At 36.2% G+C, this 24,410-nt stretch overlaps 1 protein-coding gene across 5 annotated transcripts; it reads right to left on the bottom strand.

The window, feature by feature from the left end:
- Positions 1-13,721: 13,721 nt before the first annotated feature.
- On the bottom strand, positions 13,722-24,012 carry LOC131060555 (phosphomethylpyrimidine synthase, chloroplastic). 5 transcript variants are annotated; one of them, XR_009110391.2, is made up of 6 exons: positions 23,721-23,920; positions 16,643-16,967; positions 16,181-16,308; positions 14,516-16,056; positions 14,273-14,423; positions 13,722-14,171 (listed from the first exon to the last, which is right to left on the bottom strand). XR_009110391.2 is itself a non-coding variant. In XM_057993819.2 (6 exons), exons 3-5 carry the CDS (start codon positions 16,963-16,965, stop codon positions 14,519-14,521), a joined length of 1,989 nt encoding a protein of 662 aa, XP_057849802.2. In that variant the 5' UTR covers positions 16,966-16,967; positions 23,721-23,773; positions 23,934-24,012; the 3' UTR covers positions 14,214-14,423; positions 14,516-14,518. The 5 variants fall into 5 exon arrangements, 3 of the variants coding, with proteins under 3 accessions (XP_057849802.2, XP_057849801.2, XP_057849800.2); XR_009110392.2 differs by having other exon boundaries at positions 13,722-14,144; XM_057993819.2 differs by lacking the exon at positions 13,722-14,171 and adding an exon at positions 23,934-24,012 and having other exon boundaries at positions 14,214-14,423; positions 23,721-23,773.
- Positions 24,013-24,410: the final 398 nt, after the last annotated feature.

Genomic DNA, 24,410 nt, shown 5'->3' with positions numbered 1-24,410 from the left:
ATCCTATTGATCAAATTTATCAAATCCTCTATCAATTAGACATCAATCATCTACCAATCTATCCAATTACCCATCAAATTTCAACAAATTGAATTTTAACATTATCAAAATCAAAAATTCAATTTTAACCAATTACGTTGTCTGCCTAAACAAAAGCGCTAAATTAATGGGCACAGGTGCTAAATCTACCAAAAGCGCTAACCAATTTATCATTTGCATAAACACATTGCACAAAAGCATGAATTTTATCAAATGCGCTACCATATCAGTCAAATGCGCAAACTTAATGAGCATAGGCGAGAATCAAGCAAATGGGCTAACATTTCTAACAAAGGCGAGAACATACATGGTGAAAGCACTAACCTAACAAATGCACTAACCTAATTAACATATGCACTAATCTACAATGAAAAAGCATGAAAACAAAGTGCCGAAAAAAAAAAAACTAAACTACCCTAAAACGTGCGAAAAATTCGAAAACTTGTATGAAAAATAAAAAACAAAGATCGTGATAGGTCACTCACCGATGAGTCGTACTCAGCAGGTCTCTGGTATCGGTGAACGCACTCCAATTGATGTCTCTCAAATAGGGTCACCATTTTACCAGCTCAACACTCCAATTTATTTTCTCTCCAAAAGCTGACAATTTTGCAAATGAGGATAAAATTGACCTAGGTTAATTTTATTATTACCTTTTTTATTTTTGAAGGGGTAATTAATTAATTCTTTCAAAAGGGGCAATTTTTTTTTTTAATAAGTAAATAGCTGCAAAGGGGTAGCACCCTTGTATTAATCAAAATAGGAGAATACAAGGTCTAGTTCAGTGAGAGCGGTAGGGGGAAAGAACCAGGAAGAAAACCCCTTACCCTAGCTCTATTCCACATACAAGAAGAAACCAGGAATGGAGGCTAGACAAGTACAAAACACCAGTTGACAAACGCTGGAAGTAGATAATAGAACCGGCCAGAGGCCTTCAAACAAATAGCAATAAACAGAAAATAGAGAATCATGAGAAAGGTGACACAACCGGAATCATTGGATCTTCAGAGTCATCATCCACAGGAGCACTAGCCACATCCAGGATTATTGGGCATTCAGTGCCATAGGTCAAGTGAGTTGTCAATTCAGCCTTCTCCCTAGGGAGGCAGTAGTCATTTGGGAACCACTCCTCGCCAAGCCCAAACCCCCAGACATTGCCATCAACCAAATCTCCATTCTCCAGAATGCCAAATGCTTCTGCACCCGCTAACCCTTCATCTTGAAGATATTTTTCTCTCCATTCCGACGTGAAGCCATTTTGAATGCCTGTCATCTTAAATAGAAATTCAATATTCCTAATGATGGAAGGCCAAGTTTCTTGAAGAGCATCATAGTCCAGAGAGTTCAAAATCACAAACTTTCTCACCTTCGCCCCATTACCCAAGGACATATAGTAATTTCGGGGAAGCGGTATTCTCAGGTTGCCATCAATGTTGTCCAACATGGCATCAATTTCCCCCAGCAGGTGGTGTTTAAACGTCATTTGAGTTAAAAGCTTCACTCTCTGCTTGCTAGTCCCCATGTATATCACCATTGCAAGGAAAAAGGTCAAGATATCGACATTGGTTCTGTACCTGTGATAAGCCATAACGAATTCCTTCCCTAGTATCATTTAAAGGTTGTGAAGTATAAGAGGATGTCGATAGTGGAGGACCTCCTGCAAACGTTTGTCAGTGATTTTGCCCAGGAAGGCCATTTGTCGACAAGTAGATTCAAGGAGAATTGGGGATTCCATTGCAAGTCACCGAGTGAAGAATGCAATTGTTTGATGGGGAAATGAGGGCATTCCTTTTTTAGGTAGCAAGACATCAAACCAGGGGATACGAGTGCCTAGCAAGTAGTTCATGCCTATTGAATACACACACGCATGAAGTGACAGTGTCCAATCATCTTTTGAGACAAAGTTCATCAACTTAATGTCGACCGTCTTTATCCATCAAGTAATTATATGCATATCCTGACAGGATCTAGTCGTAACTAGATATCAATTAAAGGTTCGCACATGTCCAATTGCCACGGGGTGCATATCGGCACAGACCAATATTGATGGCAGAAAGCCACATCTCGATGGCAAGAAGAATCCTTAACTGGTGAACCAAATCAATCAGTCGATCAGTCCACCGGGAACCACGACCATTAGGTTAAGTAAAAAATATAAAGGCCCAACTAGGGAGGCAATACAACCGGTTTGTGCCACAACCGATAGGTCAATCGAAGAAACATATCAACTGGAAGGAGAAATGGAGACCACAACTAGCAAGTAACTCAACCGGTAAGCACCACCACTGGTAAGATAATCAAGAGTCCATATCAACCGATGGAGGCAATACAACCAGTTAGCGCCATCATCGGTAGGTCAATCGGAGAAACATATCAGCCAGAAGGAGAAGACAATCAGTTGAGACCACAACCGACAAACTCAATCGGAAAGCACCATCACCGACAAGATAATCGGACCATATCAACCGGTGGAAGCTCATCTGGAATAACAAACCAGTCAGAAAGACCCAATCAAAGTGCCTAGGGGGGTCACCATCGACAATCACCATTTTAGAGAGTCTATCAGCCTCTCCATTGCCTTCCCTATAGATATGGCTAATCTGAAATTCATCAAAGGTGGCTAGCAGCACCAGAACCGGTTGAAGCCACTGGTTAAGGAGCCAACTAGGGGTGTTGTTATAGTGGATAACATTAACTACATTTATTGAGTCTCCCTCCAGGTGAATTCTCTGCACCCCAAGCTCCATCCCTAGCTACTCTGAATTCAGCTTCGTTATTAGTAGCAACTCCAATCTTTTCAAAGATTTCTTTTATACAAATACCATCAGAATTCCTCAATATACACCCAATACCACTTTGACTTGGGTTACCAGCAGAAGCACCATCGAAGTTTACCTTGAACCACCCAGGCTCTGGCGCTTCCCATTTAACACCCAATCTTGGATTGACCTGATCCACCGAGGATCCCTTGCCAAAAAGTGGTGGAATGAGCAAATTTGGAAGTGCTAGCTTAATCTTCCAATCCCAGTCCGTATATATATTTTTCTTTAATGATTTTGATTGAGCAGCCTCATTCAGGAGCTCAGACAGATGGTTCTCAATTTTCCCACATAGAGTCATTTAAGCACATCTCTTTACCCAGGAAAATTTTGTGATTCCTTTCTTTCCAAATTTCCCAAATCAGAAGAGATGGTAAAATATAAAGTAAATCAGCAAATATAGCCTTTCCTTCTAGTTTAGGCCATTGCAGAAACCACTCATCTAGCCCTGATGGGAAGGGGCCAAATATTCTCAATTTTCCCATGAAATGCCACCAACAGTGATTGGAGAACTTGCAGTGGAGAAGCAGATGATCCACAGTCTCTTCTTGCTCTTGACATAAAATGCATCTACTAGGTCCATTGATGCCCATTGAATGGAGTCTTTCTTTAGTTATAATATTTCTTTGATAAGCCAGCCAAGCAAATGAACCTGCTTTGGGTAGGAGATGTCGATGCCAGAAAAGATTAACAGGCCAATATTTTTTGTCTATAGCTGCTTCTTTCAATTTGTAACCAAAACATACCTTGTATTTACCATCAGAGGAACCACACCACCTAATAATGTCCTTATCAGGGGAAGGGAAAATAACACTTTTGCTAAGAATGTCGGGAAACAAGTCTTAATGGTGTTGATCCAAGTCCAAGGGATCCAAGGAGTTCCATTTCCACTTAGCAATGCCATTTTCTTGAATAGGGTAACCATAATCACAGATATTGTGATCCCAGAGGTGGCAAGTTTCTACCATAATAGGTTCCAGAGAAGGGTTGAGACATAAGGCAGCTTCACCAGCCCAAGAATCAATCCAAAAGGAGGCATCCCTTTCATTCCTGACATCCTGGGTAGCCTGATCACTTATGATTTCCCTACTTTCCACGATAAAATTCCAGATGGCCAAACCTCTGGGGGGGTTGTTTATCATGAGAATCCTTTTTGGCTCCAAGGCGTCCAAATATTTATGTTTTAGAATCCTTGCCCATTTTTGTTTACCACCACTGCAAATTTCCCAAACTAATTTAGCACCCATAGCTAAATTCATAATCGAAATTTGTCGAACGCCAGCACCCCCTGCCTTTTTTGGTTGGCAGATCTTTTTCCAAGCTATTAGAGAAAATTTCCCTTTGTCATCCGAGCCATTCCATAGGAAATTTCTCATTATAGAGATCAATTCGTCTTCAATTGCCATCGGTAATCTCAGACACGCCATGGAAAAAACCGGTAGCGCAAAGAGGACTGATTTTATCATAGTGAGTTTCCCAGCAGAAGATAACCAGTTGCCTTTCCAATTTGCAAGATTGGATTTACACTTATCAATAAGATGCTTCCAATAGCAAGTTCTATTACTACAAATGAAGAGGGGGGTTCCAAGAAATTTCCCTGAGAAGTTTGTAACTCTGAGATTAAGAATCCTTGATAAGACACCTTGCAAGTTAATCGGAGTGTTGACAAAAAACACTTCAGATTTGTCCCAATTGGTTTTCTACCCGGAAGCCATACAGTAGTCATCGAGGCATGATTTTATTGTCCTTGCCTCTCTCCTACAAGCTGAGCTAAACAGAACGATATCATTGGCAAACTGCAAGTGTTATGGGTCTCACCATAGCGCGCGGAGATCCAGATTTGAGTTTCTTGCATCAGAGAGTATGTTTTGATCGTTAATTATTTATATGGATGTGTAGCGTGTGGATATGCTATTGGTTATGTTCCTGTGATTGTGGATCGGTGAATTGATCTTTGGAAGATGTGTTTTGGTCCTCTCATTCTCATGGAGTGGATCAACGTGTGTATTTTTGGTTCAGAAGGTATCTTTTGGTTCACACTGACTTAGTTGAAGCTTTGATGATCTATCTTGTATATAAGGAATGTGTATGATTGAGTTGAGTTCTAAGAGTAAGAGAGAAGGGTGGTAGAATGAATGAGTGAAGAAGTTTAGATGCATGATGTGAAGATAATCAATGAGGTTCAATGAAGAGTTGTGTTCAAATGATATGTAAGTTGTGCTGAGACTGTGGCAGAGACATAAAACAAAGTGTTGGCAGTTGAGGTCTGAGTTGTGTGTGTGCTGATGTTGGTCGCTTGATGCAGAGTTCGGGACATCTTCAGGATCAGGAGATCCTTCTTTTCATATCATTTGTGTATCTTGCCCTATTACAGTTAGCTTCAGGTTTTGCAAGTCTGCAACAATGAGCTCTTTTCTTTGTAATTTGATATACATAGTAGATATATTTTTGTGGGCAAGCGTTTACCGTGGTTTTTTCCTGTTTGGGTTTTTCATGTAGAAAATCTTGGTGTTCATGTGTTGGATGTGTGTTGATGTTTAATTGTTTATGTGTTGCACTAATTTTTGTTTTGGACTGATTCACCCCTTTCCCCCCGCCTCTTAGGCCTACCTTGGGTTCAACAAGGGAGAGAGTAAATAATGATCTCTACAACAAATCTTTGGAGCATTGACAATGCTACAATAATAGTACAAATGGAGAGGAAAACTTAGAATGTGTCAAACCCTTCCAAACAAGAGTGAAGATAGCTTTATTTCATCTTGAAATTCATAAAATAATTATGAAATGTATTAGGTTCACCTTAGGTTTAGGGTTTTAGATGCGACTAAATTTAATACTTTTAAAGTTTGAGTTAGATACTAGCATCCAAGTATCTAGGTGTCATGGATACTAGTCTTTATGTACCTTAGTGTCTTTTTGGAGCCAAATTTTGAAACTTTTAGGTAAGTTTGGAATGTCTAGGAGAACCTAGTGAAGCTTGCAAATCAATTTAGTGATAGGTATAGGTCCAAAAAATAGTCAAATAAATCATATGACATGTATATGTGTATTGATAATTAAGCAAGTACAAAAATGTAAAATGGGGATTATAAAAAAATTATACCATCACAAAAGCATAGATCATAATAGCTTTGTATCCTAGTTCTACCAAGAATTTTGAAGATAAATAAAAAATATTTACTCTAGGTTGTGGAAGATTCAAAAAATGACAAGAAAACCTTCTCATACTTAAAGTTCAAGGAGAAATGTTTTGAAGTCTTGTATCCCATCTGTCTCTAATATGATCTATAAGACCATTTCTAAACCATTACTAGAATATTGCAACAATTGTTAAGAAGCTTCAAATCTTAACAACCATTCAACTTGTGTGAAATGAAGGAATACCATAGACAACGATATTGTGGATCAAAATATTTCTTGCATTAAACTATCAAAAGTGGTTAGGTTCAAAACCAAGTTGACTACATACAAGAATTTTGATAGATTTAATTCGTTATATTATTTACATTCAATAATGTTAATGTATCATACATAGAGATGTAATAATTCCCCTACTCTCTCATGAGTGAATTCTACTTTATAGATAGTCTAATGTACAACCATTTATCACCTACAACCACTAAGTAAAGGTACCAAAAAAAACACTTTAAAGATGATGCCCTCCCAATCTTGTCTGAAGCCAAAGATGTTACAATTTTTTTCTCTTTAGCAATTGAGAAATAATATAAAACCATAAATTTTATTTCTTCACATGAATCCAATCAAGAAATGGGTAGCTCTCAAACATTCTAAATTTTCATGAGGCTCATTTAGTCACTATATATTGGAATTCTCCCTGCATTCTCAACTAGTATCCTTCAAACTTTGGGATCCTCTTAAAGATCACATTTAGAAGAAGCTCATGAAGGCCAAGATTTATTTCTCATTATTAGACAAGAAACATAACTTCTCAAGTTAGTACTATGAGACATGTTAATGTATCTTTTAGCTCTCTTGTATGTTTTATCTATTATTGTTGGATCCGTAACCCACATTTAGCTAATACTTATTTAGAGATGAATAAATGGATTGTTATATATACCAAGTGTTGAGAAATATGATCATATAGTGAAAACTATGTGAAGATTAAAAAAACTATGACACTTCAATATTGCTTATACAGTGAATATTTAATGGAACCTACATCAGTATTTGGTATGATACGATTCAAAAAATCAAGTTAAACATCATATCAAAATGCCATTCCTTAGGACTATTCAAGATCTTGCAAACTTAAATGTTTGATAATCTAGTAATAAGAATAGTTGGTGTATGTAGCATCCAAAGAGAAAATCATTGGAAAATAAAAATGCATATTGAATACACTACTCACTTTTCAATAATGCTTGGACTAGATTCCCTTAGGATCCAACCCACATCTCTTTCCCTTTTGAGAAAATGATGGAAAAGGGATGGACATTAGTTTTTTTAATTTCATATATCAAGTCCATCATTTATGATTAGTGAATTTTTGAGGCAAGTTTAATTGTTGGTCCAATACATATCTAGAATCACACAAAACATAATCTAATTAGTTTCAACAATATTTTTTACTCTAGTACACCGACTCAAATAATTTGTTTTAGCAGTGTAAAAAACAAGGTTCCTACAATGTCAACACAACCTTAAAGACTCTTACCACTCTTTATTTACCTAATGGGTTTAGCCCCAAGTTCAATGCTCCATTTGGGTTGCACTATATGACAATTTAATAACTAGGGACAATCTAATGAAATGGGGATGGGTAGGATCTTAAATATGTTTTGTTATACTAAGGAAATTTTGTTTCTTTTTCATGTTGTAGCTTTTCTAAATAGGAACAAAAAGAATTTATAAGGTTATTTGTTGCAAAATGAAAATAAATGTTTGAGGTTCTTCAAGCTCTAACCATTCTCATATTATACATCTACACAAAGAGACTCCATCATTTGTGTCTTGGTATATTAGATCAAAAAAAATTACCGCCTCCTTAAGGGAGTTGAATTAAATGATCTCATCCCAAAAAATGAAAAAAAGTAACAAAAACTTGAAGGCACATGAACAAATCCTTGGACATCCTACTTAAGAATACGTCAAAATTTACAATCCAATGCTAATGGATAAACATCAAATAATATTAGTTGACGCAAATTATTATTCACATCAAAATTCATTATTAAATATAAAGCTTGACAACATTGCCACATTCCTAGAGGTATTATTCAAAATTTGTTTTGTTATATCAAGAGCATATGACTATGGACATTATTTATAAGATGTGTGGCCCCATGTGAGGGGCATCTTTCTCAATCACACGACATCAATAAAATGATGGTGTAGGGGAGCTCTACACAATGTTACAATGATTTGTGCAATTTATTATCAAATCCCAATTCCCAATTTTTTCCTTTCATGCACACAAATAGCTTTCCTCACATAACATTATCACTCTTATAGATTCAACTATACTTAAGAGATTCCAACAAAAGCTAGGAATTCCACTATTATGTGCCCTCCCATCTTCCTATTTCGTATCCAAATATTAAATTTGTGTTTTCATGTATGTTTATCTTAACAACAAGTATACACATGCTTGAACACATCATTGACAAATATATGACCAACTGTCATTTTTTTATCGAAATACAATAAGTACTTAAAAGGTTGGACCCTAAATCATATCCCATTGTTCTATCAGCTCACAAATTCTACCATGTCTCTTTCTAATCATACTCCAACCCCTTTATTCTTGTATATTTATCATCCTTCACTACCAAATAAATAATTGATGTTTCAATTATTAGTTCCTTACCTTGTACACGAGAGGTGCTTACATCAACCCCATATCAATAGAAACATTTCCATACTACACACTCTTGCCCAACTAGAGATGTGTTGAATAGTATTTACCCCTCCCAACACAAAATATTGATAATATAAACAAATAAATTTTGAGAATGACAACCCTAACATTCTAAGAAAGTCGAGCTTCCTTGAGTTAGACATATAGAGGACCAAACAAGTACAATGAACCTTATGGCAAATAAAAGCGTTTTGCTCTAGTTCAACAAAAACAAACATCATTCATGTGGAGTTCTCAACTTCAACCATTCACATTTTGACATTGAGTGTCCTACACATCATGTAGTTGACATATGTTCTACAACCATTTGAATTTCAGCATACAATGCATGTCCTATCACATTATGCAATTTGCTTATGTTTGTCACCTTGCCCACCAACTTTCCCCTTCCACACCCCATCATTCATTTTTTTTTGTACTCCTATCCCCACCCAATCATAACCCCAACCTTATTTTTCTCAACTATCCCCTTGGGACATTGCTAAAATAGAAACATTTGGTGAAGGATACACACCATACCATCATAGATAGAGACAATTTCCAACAAGATTGAACAATAAATTCAAGCTATATGTCTTTATACAAACAATTTACTCTCAACATTTGTGTAGTGGAGATTCTTACATGAGCATCAATCTCACTATGAATTATCAAACCCTAGGCATTTAACTCTTTACTATGACGTGTGAATTGAGAGCTCAAAATTAATCAACATTTGTGTAGTGGAGATTCTTACATGAGCATCAATCTCACTATGAATTATCAAACCCTAGGCATTTAACTCTTTACTATGACGTGTGAATTGAGAGCTCAAAATCTATGTTAAATTTTATTTAACACTCTCCCACAATCTGGTATGGGCCCTTGAAGGACCACAATTTGGCATTCCTCCAATAAATAGGTCAACCTTGAAACATTTTGATAGGCTCTAACTTTGTTATTATTTATACAATTTTGACAAGTGGTATTAGGAAGCAGTGTGCCCAAACATGAAGAACACAAGGAAGAAGCGAATCCATACAATTTACCTCTTACCACAATACTCAACTTGAGGCCTTTTTCACCTTGGATATCACCTAAGCTTAATAAGAGCGAATATGACAAACATTTAATACAAATCGTTGTTTCATTATGTTTGTTATATTATTGCATCCTTTGGTGTAACATTTTAATCAATCAATTGCCTTTTTCACCTTGGATATCACCTAAGCTTAATAAGAGCGAATATGACAAAAAAAATTAATACAAATTGTTGTTTCACTATGTTTGTTATATGATTGCATTCTTTGGTAACATATTAATCAATCAATTAATCTGTGTGTTTCAAGGTCTAAACAAAATATGATGTACATTATAACTTTGTAACTTTGTAGAGATGCCTTCATTCTGCCCCCATATATGTGATTTTCACAAGCCATATGTTCCTGCCCTACCACTAACAAAAACTCACACAAGTATGCATTGATTTTAAGAAATATACATATTTAAATGATTAAAAAAACATTACAAATATCATGATAAAGTGGTTAATAGATTACTCTTCTATATTAGGATTAAAATATTTATTTAACACTTTTAAAAACTTTTAAGTATATAATTTTGTTTGTGCCTCAATTTCTTAAGTTATGATATTATGAGTATAATTTTCCAAAAATATAAAGGTCATACCACTAAAAATATCCTTTTATTTAAAAAAAAGGGTAAGGTTATAGGTAGGTTGTTAAGATAATAGGGACAAGCCATTCACATGCTATAAGCAACAAAAGAGATAATTTAGAGAAATACAAAATGCAACCAAAAGTTAAAATTGAGGAAGGCGAAGCAATTTTTGTTTACAAATTTAAATATCTTCCACCCTCAAATGCTAAATGGTTGAGTTTACGAAGGGTAGATACCAGCCCGTGTTTCACATATTATTAATAGGCAAACAAAAGAATATGCTTGTGCAAATTCTAAAAATAACCATTCACAAAGTTTAGGTCAAAACATCTACAATTGGCCACTACATTATTCTCAAACATTTGATTGAAAAAGTTAAGGAAAAACAAAGGAGATTTTTTTATTATTTATTTTTGTCAATTTCGAATCACTATTTGATATGGTGCCCGGAAAAAAACTTTGGGGCTGAATGGAAGAGTTGTAATACTAAAAAGATATAGGGCTGATATGGGGCCTGGAAGAAAACTTTGGGGCTGAATGGAGTCGTCAGTAATACCAGAAAGATATAGGGCAACAAACCATATGCTTTATAATCAAGCTCAAGCCAAGATCAAAACAAGGTATGACCTATTCAAATATATTAGGAGTGAGAACGAAGACAAATAGGGCAACAAACCATATGCTTTATAATCAAGCTCAAGCCAAGATCAAAACAAGGTATGACCTATTCAAATATATTAGGAGTGAGAACGAAGACAAATAGGGCAACAAACCATATGCTTTATAATCAAGCTCAAGCCAAGATCAAAACAAGGTATGACCTATTCAAATATATATTAGGAGTGAGAACGAAGACAAATAGGCGTGCACACTATCCTCCACTTTGTTTGGGCTATATATAGACAAGTTAGAGGAGTGAGTAGACAAGTTTCATGGTGGGGTGTTCACAGGCCATATTTGTGATCAAGTTAATGCTCTATGCAGATGACCTTATCCTCATGGCAAAAATAATACACTACTGCAAGAACATTTGAGAGTCCCAAAACTATTCTATTAGGAGGTGGGAATGCAAGTGAACATTGACAAAGAACCAAGATCATAATCTTTACCTTGGAAAAAACAAATGAATTTTGAGTTTGAAAGAAGTTCCTACAAGTGGTAAATGAATACAAATACCTAGGCCTTGATTTTCACAGCAGCACCAATCAAAATACTTGCAGGACAAAAATGATACATTGAGGATGAAAAGCTACCAATATACATGCTTCAAAACAAATGCAAATTGGCTAAGCTGCAAATTGGCTAAGCTATGGGCTTGGAAAACAAAGAAGACTTTCTTTTGGCTAGTGTTCGATGGGTGCAATCTTTTAGAGGAAAGACAAATCAATATCAATATGGACACAATCTTTGAGAGCAACAACAAATCAATATCAATATGGACACAAATAAAAAGGTTACAAGAACATTTAATCGCAGACAATTTCAAGATAAAAGTGATGGTCCCATACAAGATCGTCATAGCCAAGGTTGAAGCCTTTCCGATTGAAGTGATGGTCCCATACAAGATCGCCATAGCCACGGTTGAAGCCTTTCCGATTGAAGTTGCAATGCTGAATCAATTACCAAGGTATTTGAAGAGAATAGAGAACATGGAAGGACATCACTAGTCCAAAATAGCGATGAAGAAAGACTTACCAAGGTATTTGAAGAGAATAGAGAACATCAAAGGACATCACTAGTCCAAAATAGTGATGAAGAAAGAGTTAAATAGAAGAACACTGGATGAAGTAAATAAATGGGGAATCAACATGCAAGAGTGCCCAGATGCAAATGAGAAAATCAATGAGTGAAAGTCAAAAGTTATCATTTGGACAAACAACTTGAGTAAAAAAATAGAATATTATGTTGAGCAATTTAATCCCACGTGACAATAAGCAAAAAGCACTATATAGAGGCAAACATAAAATTAAAATCTAAAATACTAATAGCCAATTAAGAACTCTTTTAAGAGTGACACAAGGAGGTGGAAACCACCCAAAGAGGAGTGGGATGACAAGGTTTGTCGTCTCTACACATCAGGATCAGGATCAGTGGAAATAAGATGGCATAACATCATGGAGTGTATGGCATACAAAGATAGCAAATATATTATGTTAATGCTGTCAAAGTAGATTCTTTAACAACTTTGTTTAAGAGGAACAAATAGCAAAAACAACAGATTGCTTTATCAAAAGATTGCTTTATCAAAATACTTAGCAGAAGAACCATGATCAGCAGAGGAATAAAGGACAATCAGAAAAGGGGTATGTGGTTTGTTGGGTGGTGCTTTTGTTGGTTTCAATGCAATTCAACTATTGGGTTCCATAGATTACTTGGTCTCGGACCATCATCAAAAACTTTTATTTCATTCATCATACTATTAAGCATGTATCTCCCACAAAGTGAGACTAACCTAAATATTATTTTGCATCTCATCGTAGCTTAATGGAAAACGGTTGTCTAAAAGAAAGATCCTAACTCTAAAAGGGATTTTCGAGTCAAACGGAATTACTCTTGTTAAAAATATCCAGTGATGCCAATTGACTCATTATTGCTCAAATTAGGTGGTGCGTTCTAAAATTGTTATACATTGCATCTAATGATAATTCGATATCAATATCATTTTTACATATTTAAGTCTGGTTTGAATTATTGCTCACTAAACCATCTCTAACAGGCTGAATTTTCACCCCTGAACAATTCATGGTCCCAATTGACCAAAAAACCTAGAGAATTTTATAGCTTCGTTTCTTAAACTAAGATCAAATACCTTGGAAAGAGACCCAAGCTTCTTTCTTAGAGTTGGAGGATTTCACTATGGATACAGACCATTCAGTAATCTTAGAAGTGATCGTTTCCTGTCGTGACTTTGAGATATTCAGTATTTCACTATGGGAATCGTTTATGATAGCTTAATAACAAAGAAGGAAATATTTTGAGATTTTAATCTGTTTTCTTACAGGACAGCCAAAGCAATAGTCAATCTTTGGAAAGATGCCACCTACTCAAATCTTTTGCAACCTTGCCATGAGCTGTGTAACCTACAGAGTAAATTATGAGAAGTTCACCAATCCAAATTCATGGCAGTGCTTAGAACTCATGATAGAAGAATAATGTTACTGCCTTTCATAGTTCACCCAATAGATTTACGTAAGGGACAGTTTACAAGTGGGTTATAAAGGTTTACTCGAGGCTACAGTATGTGCCATTTGAAACAAATTCAATGTCAGTTAAAAATTCACGTTAAATGTACTGTCAACTGCAACAGATGGAAATACACTAAATATGTAAAGCAAAATTGCATCAAAAACATAAATAGGCATCTTCTAATACAAGAATAAAGCAGCAGGTATAATTGTGCACTAGCTATATGAAAGAAAGGATTTCAGAGGCTAGTGTGAAGCCCCCACTATGACACTGAATGCTAGTACTTTACTATTCTAATCCTAAGCTTTGTTAAACTGATTTATATCACACTTTTTATAACCTTTCAGACTATTTGATAATAGAGAAATTAGAATAATGTTCACTGATTTTCAGCGCACCCCACAAGACCTTGCCAAAAGAAGCATAATGCCCTCCAGTAGCATGGTCAAAGCAATAAGCCTGTGTCAAACAAAAGAAAGGCACACTCCCTACGCAGGTATTACCCTGCTCAGGTTCAAAGGGACTTTCTCAGCCTACTCCTGTTAACAGCCCTAGCTTTGCTAGTGATGGAAACAAGGTAAGCACCCCTGGTGCCATACTAATTAGAAAGTGTACATGGAACATGGTAATGGAAAAGTCAAGAAATTTTTTCTTCGAATTGAAATTTATATAAATTCATAATACTTACATCAGAATCTAGATGGTCTGTTTTGTAAACTAAAAAATAAAATTCTCCCTTAAAAGTTGCATTAGGAAATTATAAAAACTACATTATTGAAAAACTAACTACACCAATTTATTTGATTCTGCATATCTGAAGACCTCCAAACAATCAAGACCTGCAAGTACAAACAGATCACAGCTAACTTCAATACAAAGGCTATTAATGACCATAGTACATAATATATTATAAGGAAAAATTCTAGCATACCTCTTATGAATCAGAAGCCTGTGAATGGGCCAATGTACTCTTTCCTTCACTGGCATGGTTCAAAGGTACATATATTTCCCCTCCAGTTTCTCCCCACTGCTCTCCACTGACAGTTTTCTTTGCAGCAAGAAACACCGCACTCATATTATTCATGCCATGCTTGATAGCTTCTTCTCCATCTCCATATCCATGCTCTTCAGCATACTTCCTCACATCCTCTGTAATTTTCATGGAACAAAACTTTGGCCCACACATAGAACAAAAGTGGGCTACCTTAGCACCTTCTGCAGGAAGGGTCTCATCATGAAATTCCTGAGCAGTAGTAGGATCGAGAGACAGTGCGAACTGATCTTTCCAGCGAAATTCAAAGCGTGCCTTACTCAAAGCATCATCCCATGCTTGAGCAAGAGGATGCTGTTTTGCTAAATCTGCTGCATGAGAAGCAATCTTGTATGCTATGACACCAGCCTTGACATCATCTCGATTAGGCAAGCCAAGATGTTCTTTGGGAGTTACATAACAGAGCAGTGCAGTGCCAAGTGCACCTATATTAGCAGCACCAATAGCTGAGGTTATATGGTCATAGCCGGGAGCAATATCTGTTGTAAGTGGGCCAAGCGTGTAAAATGGTGCCTCATTACACCAATCCAGTTGTTTTTCCATATTTTCAGGGATCTTATGCATTGGGATATGACCAGGTCCTTCATTCATCACTTGCACATCTTTTTCCCAAGCACGACGAGTAAGCTCACCTTGAGTAGCAAGTTCTGCAAATTGTGCAGCATCATTTGCATCATAAATAGAACCAGGTCTCAACCCGTCTCCTATAGAAAGAGAAATATCATATTGATTACAAATGTCAAGGATTTCATCCCAATGCTCATATGCAAAATTCTCTTTATGATATGTCAAACACCATTTTGCATGAATGGAGCCTCCTCGAGACACAATTCCAGTCATCCGCTTTGCAGTCAGAGGAATATAAGAGAGCAGAACACCAGCATGTATTGTGAAGTAGTCCACTCCCTGTTCAGCTTGTTCAATCAAAGTTTCTCTAAAAATCTCCCAAGTCAGCTTCTCAGCAATTCCATCAACCTTTTCAAGAGCTTGATATATCGGTACTGTACCCACTGGCACAGAAGAATTACGCAAAATCCACTCGCGAGTTTCATGAATGTGTCGACCAGTGGATAAATCCATAATTGTATCTGCACCCCACATGGTTGCCCACTGTAACTTTTGAACCTCCTCTTCAATTGAGCTTGTCACAGCCGAGTTTCCAATATTTGCATTTACCTTCACCAGAAAATTTCTCCCAACTATCATAGGCTCCAATTCCAGATGTTTCTTGTTTGAAGGAATAATAGCACGACCACGGGCCACCTCAGAACGAACAAATTCAGCATCAACATTTTCTCTTGTAGCACAAAACAACATCTCTTCAGTTATCACACCTTGTTTTGCATAAAACATTTGTGTGAAGCGACGATCATCACGTCTTTCACGGATTTCAATCCACTCCTTTCTAATCTTAGGAAGACCTATCCATTCAATGACAAACAAGCCCTTGTGATACCCAGCTAAGAAGACATCCTAAACAAGAAGAATATCTACTAAATCAGCTCAAAATACAAAAGTCAACATACTAAATGGTTTCAGACTCACCAATCCAGGGATTTATATTTTGAGGACCACTTGTATCATACGCATCAAAATAGGGCTCTTCTCCAGACAAGTGTATGCGACGAAACGGAACACGCATGACTAAGCCACTTGGCTTATAAAAAACTTCCCTGCAACACATGAAGGAGAATATTATTTGCACAGTTGCAAAAGATTTAACATTTTCTTTTCATGATCTATATCACGATTTTCACTGATAATAAATTCCCAAATCCACAATTGCATTGGCCAATAAGCAATAAATTTATGAACACTATGCTAGATATTCATACTGATGAATCATTAAAGAAAAATTATGATCTTAAGTACTGTTTCCCTACAGAACTAACTTAGTTGAATGGAATAAGTTTCACAATGAAATTTAACTGTAATGCCTAGGACACAACTATACATTCAAAAGAAAAACCAAGAAATCTGTGTTTTCTTAAGTCACCCAAAACATACCTGAATTCCTTTGTGCTGTTAGGGAAACACTGCTCAAATGATGGAAGTGGCAAAAAATCTGGAGCTGATGGATCCACTGTATGTCGACTGCGCTTGTCCTTCCCTACTCCAATAGAAGGACCTACCGTCAATGTGGCCCTTACCCCTAAATTCCTGAGCCTTCTTATGTCATTTGTTCCAACAATTGATATGTTATGGAAATTGTCGGTGCCTCCAAAACATGTAGCCCGTGCTACTTTCATGACATCCCCTCGACTACTATAATCAGAAGCATAAATATCCTTATGCACAAGTGAAGTTGAAGTTGCTGATATGCATGCCATGCCTGCAATTATAACACAATCAATAGCCTTTATCAGAGCAAATATGTGAACACAAAGGATCCGTTCCATGAGAATTGTGAATGCCTAGTTAATCAATAAAAATCATTTTCTAACTTTCTTCAATGTTGATTGCTTTACTCATACTCCCTTTGGCATCCTAAACAATAAAATGGAAGGAGAGTCGTGTTAACTTTGAAATGCTTTTTTGCAAAGCTCTAGAAATCCCAGCCAAACTTGCACATTACATTGCAATAATTTCTCATTTGAAATATTGATTCCAAATGTTAATTGAAAAACATTTCTTGAAAATAGGATGCATTCACCTACAGGGTTACAGTCCAGTTGATGAACTTGGAACCAAATACTTTGTGAATTTGACTCCACACCAGAAGACCAAGGTAGGAACTTCAGAAACTTTCTTCTTAACTTTGTATTATACTAAGTTCCAACAGAAGTGAGGCAGGCACGGTGCATATAGGCACCAGACTGCAAGATTAGAACTCAAAACCAGATACTTGTAAATTTGAGTCAATGCCAAAAGACCAAACCCCACCTTTGGAAAGGAACTCAATTTTTAAGGATCTTATATCTTACCAGTGGAGGTAAGGCATGTAAGGAGAATATAAGCATCAGACCATGAGATTAAAAGTCAGATCTTAAAAGTTACATGGAGATCATCCCCCCTCTAAAACCCTCATCCCTGTCCCCATAGTTGTTTCTAGGACTTTGGGATGGCAGGGGGCATCCCTAGCCATCCCCAATTTGCAAGAAGTTTTAGCAGCATCCCTAGGATACCCAAAAGTTTGAAATGTTGCCAAGACATTTAGCCATCCCCACGACATCTGAGATGTCCCTCAACCATCTTGAGGATGCCAGGAATCCTTGACAGCAATGTTTTTTTCCAATGTTTTTATTTTAAATAAAAAATTAAAAGAGGTGTGGAAATCTGGTTTTAGCTTCCATAACTAAACTCCATTCAAGGAAAAAAGATATATTTTTTCAAATAATATGATCCTGTGTGGTGTTATGTAATCTAGTTTTAACATTTAAAAGAAACATCTCATATGGCACCACTGAACTTTTGATATGCCTGTTTTAATTATAAACATACCCAAGAAGGGAAGACAGAAGTACAAACCCAATGTACAAACTTAGATTTTATCCAAAATAGGCCATGACAGCATGATTGTGAGCAATCTGGTTGGCTTGATTTTGTGAAGTTCTCATGCTTAGACCTTGCTATTTCTTATGTTTGTGCAGATCCTATTCAAAAAGAGGAAAAAGAAAATGATGATACCATTATGGTTTGAGCCCATTTTAGATGTTCGGGATCTCCCAAATGGTTGGGGCCCACCCCTTGACAAGGATCCCCCTTCTACTCATATAGCTGTAGCGTCGTAAATTGTACGCACTTGCTAGGGTGGTACAATTTCACACCTAGTTTAGCACCCGCCTTGGCGCATTTTGCATTTTGCATTGCATTTCCCCTTTAGCACTTAATTAATTAAATTAATTAGGTCTAAGGTTCTATTTTATCATCTCCCACATCATAAAGTTGGGCCCTTTCATTAAAGTGTGCCCCTTTCATTTTATTCCTTCAATACATCATTTAATCAAAAACCCTAATTAGGTCCTATTTTGAACTTGGGGGCTTGATTTCGGGGGTCAAAACATCTCGAAATCAGCTGTAACTTCAGGATTCTCTCTAAAATCATCATATTCGATGGCCCTGAAAATTTGGTGAAAAGTTGTCGGGACCATGGCGCCCGGAGTGCACACGGTCCCGGACATTTTTCCCGAAATTTTAGGAGCGCGATCCAATCATAAAATAAAGCTTAACCCCAAGATATTGGCGGAAGATTCAATCTCTAGGTCGGCCAAAAGTTGAAATTAAGACCTAGGGTTTCATATATAAGAGCTCTCTTTCTTCATTTGAAAGGATCCAGATTTTTGGTTTCAAAGGACCTTCTATGCAGCGAAAGAGCAGATCTTTGAAGACTTCAACAACATTCAACATCCATCCATCAAGCATTCATCAATTTCATTCATCCATTTAGGGCTTTGAAGACATTGAAGAGCAATAGGGGATCACCGACTGAAGATTGGCTTGTACCCCTCCCTTGGGGTTGGGTATGATTTCATGTTGTTTTCATGTCTTTGCATAAGCCTCATTATATCACTTGTATTCATGCTTTAGATCTCTTTACATCTTGATTTGGAGCATTTACATTATCATTTGCAAGCAATTAGGGTTTACTTTCTAGGTTGCTCTAGTTTGCTTACTTGCATTTTAGGATCTTGCACACACACAAGGTCTGCACACACTACTTTTACAATACAACTTGGCTATTCGTGGAGGTGGAAACCACCAAAGCGGGGGTTTGACTAAGACAAAACCCTATATAGCCGCCCACCATACCTTTTCAGATATAAGTGCAGGTTTCGGGATTCAGACGACGCCGCAAGTTGTAGATTCGACGGAAGTGGACCGAGACAGAACAACACACCAAATTGCAGAGAAAAAGACCAGGACAGGGGCATGGGGCGCCCTGGTCCTGCCAGGACAGGGGCGCTGGGCGCCCTGGTCCTTCTGTCAGACAGCAGTTTCAACATTTTTCTGATAGCTTTTCAGGTTGCAAAACAACAATTTCAGGTGCAGAATTAGGACGGTGGCGCCCGCGCCCCCGTCCCGAACATTTTCACTCATATTTTAACACCGGGTATGCATTTACATTCTTGTCTTGTCCTTGTGTTTATAGCTTTCCATTATTTAAGTTCAATTCTGCAAATCTTGTTATTAGTTCATACTTGCACTTTGGGGTTTGAGATTGAACTTGCATCATTTTATCTTTCAATTACAACAAAGGAATAGAAATCCTAATAGGTAGCCCGTGGCTCTCTCTTCCACAAAAAGAAGTAGCCAATTGTGTGATACCTCTAGGCTCTTTCGTATTTCACAAATGTGTGATTGAAAGTGAGATTAGGGCATGTTTGCTTAGTGTCACTTTTTCCCCCACACAATAGCCATGAAGGCTCAGCAATGTGACTGATTTTTCTTTTTGTGTTGTTGTCTCTTAGTTCTAGCCTTAACTTTTTGGGGTGTGATGCCATGCCATGTATATTTTATGCAAACGATACATTATATTTTTGTTCTTTAATATAATGTATAGCACTACTCATCATTAAAATAATTATTTCAAACCAAATTGGACGAATCTAGCTGGTTTAAAAATTCACATTCTATGCTAAGTTGCATATGCAGATTAGTGATTTTACAATTTAAATGAAGCATGTAGTTAAACTCAAATCCCCTCTATGGCAATCACTTTTCTCTAGTGAATTTGATGAGATAACACATGGATAATTCCTCTAGTGGATTAGGCCCTTAGGGTTATGACATCAATAAAAAACAGATTACTCTTGCAATGTGATCAATTGATTGGTCACATATATAACTTAGCTCAGTCCTATATTAATTACATTGGTATAGCCTTGCATGACAATTTACAAAGGCTAAAAGGAAAACAAGTTCTCATTCTAGTGGATTTAAGAGGTTCATCTTTTTCGCTCTTTTTTTTTAGTTGTAAATGTCTTAGGTCTAAGGTAAGATCAACAACTTGTTAAGATTAATGCTATCAGATTTCCACAATCCATGCTATAATTCCCTTGATGCTTCTGGATTAGATTGTGTACAAAAATTTGTCATCAACATTTCCATGATTCATCATCAGGATGAGAGAAGAGTTCAAAGGAGATGAAAGATGGTAAGGTGCAGATCTAGACTGAATATAAAGATAAGAGAGGGAAGAGAGAAAGAGAGCACGTGGATTGAGGAAGAGAATTAAAAAATAAACCACTAATAACAACTGATAGAAGTATATATAGAAAAGAAACAGAGGACAAAGAACTAACCATTAATAAGAAACAAATAAATCGATTAATGAAAGTACTATAAGATTGTACAAGAGCGAAGGGAAAGAAAAAGAAAGCAAATAATGAGAGAAAAAAGGAACACAATATAAAAAATAATAGAAGATTACTGACAAATAAAGAACTAACAAAGAAAGAAATAAGGCAGCGAGAAAATAATAAATAAGAAATCAAAATAAATACAGAGACTCTCAATAATCTAATTAACTAAAAAATAAGCAAAGAAAAAATAGATACAAAGAATTAAAAGGAAAAATGCTAGATATATTTAATATTTGTGTTGCTCAATACATGAAGAGCGACTAAGAGTGAAGCAAAATGTAGATCTCTTCAGTGCAGACAACATTCTTCTGCATGTGAAGGTTCCTATTCTAATATTCTTTGGGTCCTCTATGCAGGATGATGCAGAACAACGCATCATTCTGAGGTAGAAAATGTCCCTTATAAATCATGAAACATTTGATAACTTACAGAGAATGGCCTTTGATGTGTGGTTGCTGATAAATCAAGATGATTTCAACTAACTTTCCTTCAAAGATACTACAAGGAAATTATTATACCTAGGCTTATGACAATGTTTGCAAACTTATGAAGAGAAAAAATTCAACGTCCAAACCTAAATAATAAGGATACACAAATACACTCTTCCCCATAGGAATCCACACCCGCTGAATATTTATATAAACAAAGACAACAAAGCAAGGTATTAAAACAGCTCTAACTCAAAATCCACAGAAAGCCTACGTCATACTTATATACACTGGTATACAGACCAAAGTTAAGGTCGAATGATTACCACTATGATAAACAGGGTTAACTGACTTCTGATCTATACTTCAAGAAACATGACAGGAAGGGGCTATTTTTGGGCCTCGAAAGGTATCCTCGACAAGAATGCCCACTGGAGACTGGTTTTTCTGTTTCTTTCTGCCCACAACCTCCCTGACAACTGCCACTGCAACAGCCATGTTCTAGAGCTGGTTGCAGTCCTTTTTTCCTTGCAGTAATTTTCTGAGCTTTGGGATCAGAAAAAAATTCCTCAGGTTTTGGTTATGTTGCGGTCAACCTATTAAAATACATAAAAAATTTATATTTGAGTTTTTTAATTCAAAGTAATTAAAACGAAAAAAAATGACTTACAACAGAATTAAACATATTTTTTATTCAAAGTAATTTTAATGAAGTGCATAAGAGTTGGCATTTTCAGTAGGTCTGTATATCACTAGTTATTGATTGTCTGTGATAATTAAGATATACCAGGTTTCTGTTTAAGATGAACCATTGCATATTTTTATGCTTCAAATATTCTGCAATAAGAATTTCTATTGATGCGATTTGAAGGGTAAAATGAAAAATCTGAATTTTAATGTTTCTTAGCTGTCTTCACTATTCCAATCAAACATATTTCTCTCATTCATCCGTTCGATCACTTGAAATTAATCCTATTTCATTACTATAATTCTACTCCTGGCTATGCCAAAAAGTTTGTTTTCAAAATGTTTATATGTAATTACTGTTGTTGCCACATTCTTCTATCAAGTAAAATTAATGCGTGATCTGATTTGTTAGTTAATCAGATAAACTCACCATGCCTTATTTATTTTTCATTATTATTTCTTTGGAACAAAGCACTCATAATTTCACAGCTTTTAGTCCTGATACCATCACCAAAAGGAATGCTCATTTTCATTGAAAGGAAAAACTGCATGTAATAGAGAACAAAAAAATGTCCACCATGCGTTTAGCTACTAAATTTATGTTCACAGTTTGCCATTTAAGCATGCAGTTCACATAGCCATTAAACTTCTGATGGTTAAAATTAAAAGAAAAGTAAAATGTCTCTCTCGGAATTGGATTTAAACCCCTTTCAAAAAAAAAATTGAAAGTGGATAATAATCAAAATACCTGGACAAATTTATCTATGGCCTGGCCAAACAAGCACTTAATCACCTCAACACCTCTACCTTTTCAAAATGCCTAGGTCGGCCACAAAAATAACCCGAAAATCATTGATACAATGCTGCAAAACCAAACTGCTTTTACAATTTCTATAGGGGAAAAAGGAATGTTGTAAACTTAATAGTTTTTTAATTTCTTTTGCACCAAAATGATGCAGGCCATCCCTAGCATAGTCAACCCTTGGCCATTCTGGGGATATCAAAGCATCCCCATGCATTCTCAGAAACTGGACACGTCCCCATTTCCTATGGATGTTCTTGGATGACCCCGAATTTTAAGAGGGGTGAAGAGCATCACCCTGAGGCCTGAAAATAAGTTCCCATGTAACACTTTATTGCAGGTGCGAACCCAAATGCCTTGTCAAGGGTTAGATTTGATGGTCGTATGCCTAATTATTACTTGTGGAATTTATATAAAACAAAAAGATATGAAGGCTGTGTCAGACTCAAAATGAAAATTTGGGCAGACCATCAATAATTCAAAAGAAATATAGCTACCATATATTTAGCTCTGTCTTTTCTGCTTTTACCCTAAACAATACTGGCATATGTAAGGTAAATATTTAATAGATAATTGTTTAGCCATTTCTTTACCCCATCTCTATGTTCTTGTCTGATTCCATCTCTCAGCATCTTTCTCAATTCAAGGTTATTTACCTTTATCGTGCGTACATTGTAGTACTAGAAACCATTTGAACCAAACTAGAACCAGCGTACGATAAAGATGCAGCTTTTTATATCCCACTACTTATCTACATTCTATGCAAATCCATCCACATATTTCTTTAACGCTCAAAATGGGAATTAAAAAACTGTACCAATTAAGTTGTTTTTTCAATATAGAACAAAAAGGTGGTGTAGACTCACTTAAGAGATGAATCTGACCACGAGTTGAGCAACGCCCTTTACAAATTCATCACCTGCGATTCAAAACAGATCCACATGAAATTTGTAATGTTCAAACCTGAATCGATCACAACTTGAATGAAAGATTATAGAAGGACCGAGACCACAAAAAACCTTTAGAAAAGAGAGAAAATAGCGAGAGCCCCGATGAGAATGGAAAACAAGTAGAGGCACCTGGCTTCTTGTTATCTTCATCAACTGTCTTCAGTACTACGTGGAAGTTATTCAATGGAGGAGATAATATCTAAGGCATGCTATACTCCACGGGCCTATATCATAGAGGAAAATATCTCGGTACGGTGATTCTCGGATCAGATAGACCCTTTAACTTATTTTTCCCTTTTGTTTTTTTAAAACTTACGGAAGTTCGAAATTTAAAAGGTAATTGTTGTTAATAGTTTTTTTTTTTTTAATTACTTCTAAAATTTTGCTTATAATAATCATATATTTTTAAAATCTTGTGGTAATTAAAATTAGTCTATTTATATTATAATTTGTTGGTTTTGAATTTAAAATATAATTACTACATTGATAGGTATAGCTCTACAATGGCTACGTGCTTTCTTATTATTTGTGTAAGAAAAACAAACAACAATTTCTATAAAGGCATTTGATTTTTTTGAAGATTTGAAAGCATTTATTCAAAAAGTG

The sequence above is a fragment of the Cryptomeria japonica genome, chromosome 8, assembly GCF_030272615.1.
Source record: "Cryptomeria japonica chromosome 8, Sugi_1.0, whole genome shotgun sequence".
Lineage (NCBI taxonomy): Eukaryota > Viridiplantae > Streptophyta > Pinopsida > Cupressales > Cupressaceae > Cryptomeria > Cryptomeria japonica.
Note: the sequence above shows the minus strand (reverse complement) of the source record. Positions and strands in the feature narration are given on the sequence as shown.

What these genes read in the sequence shown, in the direction of transcription:
- LOC131060555 (XM_057993819.2), bottom strand. Translation starts at nt 16,965, where the DNA reads ATGGCATGCATATCAGCAACTTCAACTTCACTTGTGCATAAGGATATT. An exon ending in AACAGCACAAAGGAATTCAG is followed by an intron (nt 16,309 to 16,642) that starts GTATGTTTTGGG and finishes CATGTGTTGCAG; the next exon opens with GGAAGTTTTTTATAAGCCAA. An exon ending in AAATATAAATCCCTGGATTG is followed by an intron (nt 16,057 to 16,180) that starts GTGAGTCTGAAA and finishes TTGAATGGATAG; the next exon opens with GTCTTCCTAAGATTAGAAAG.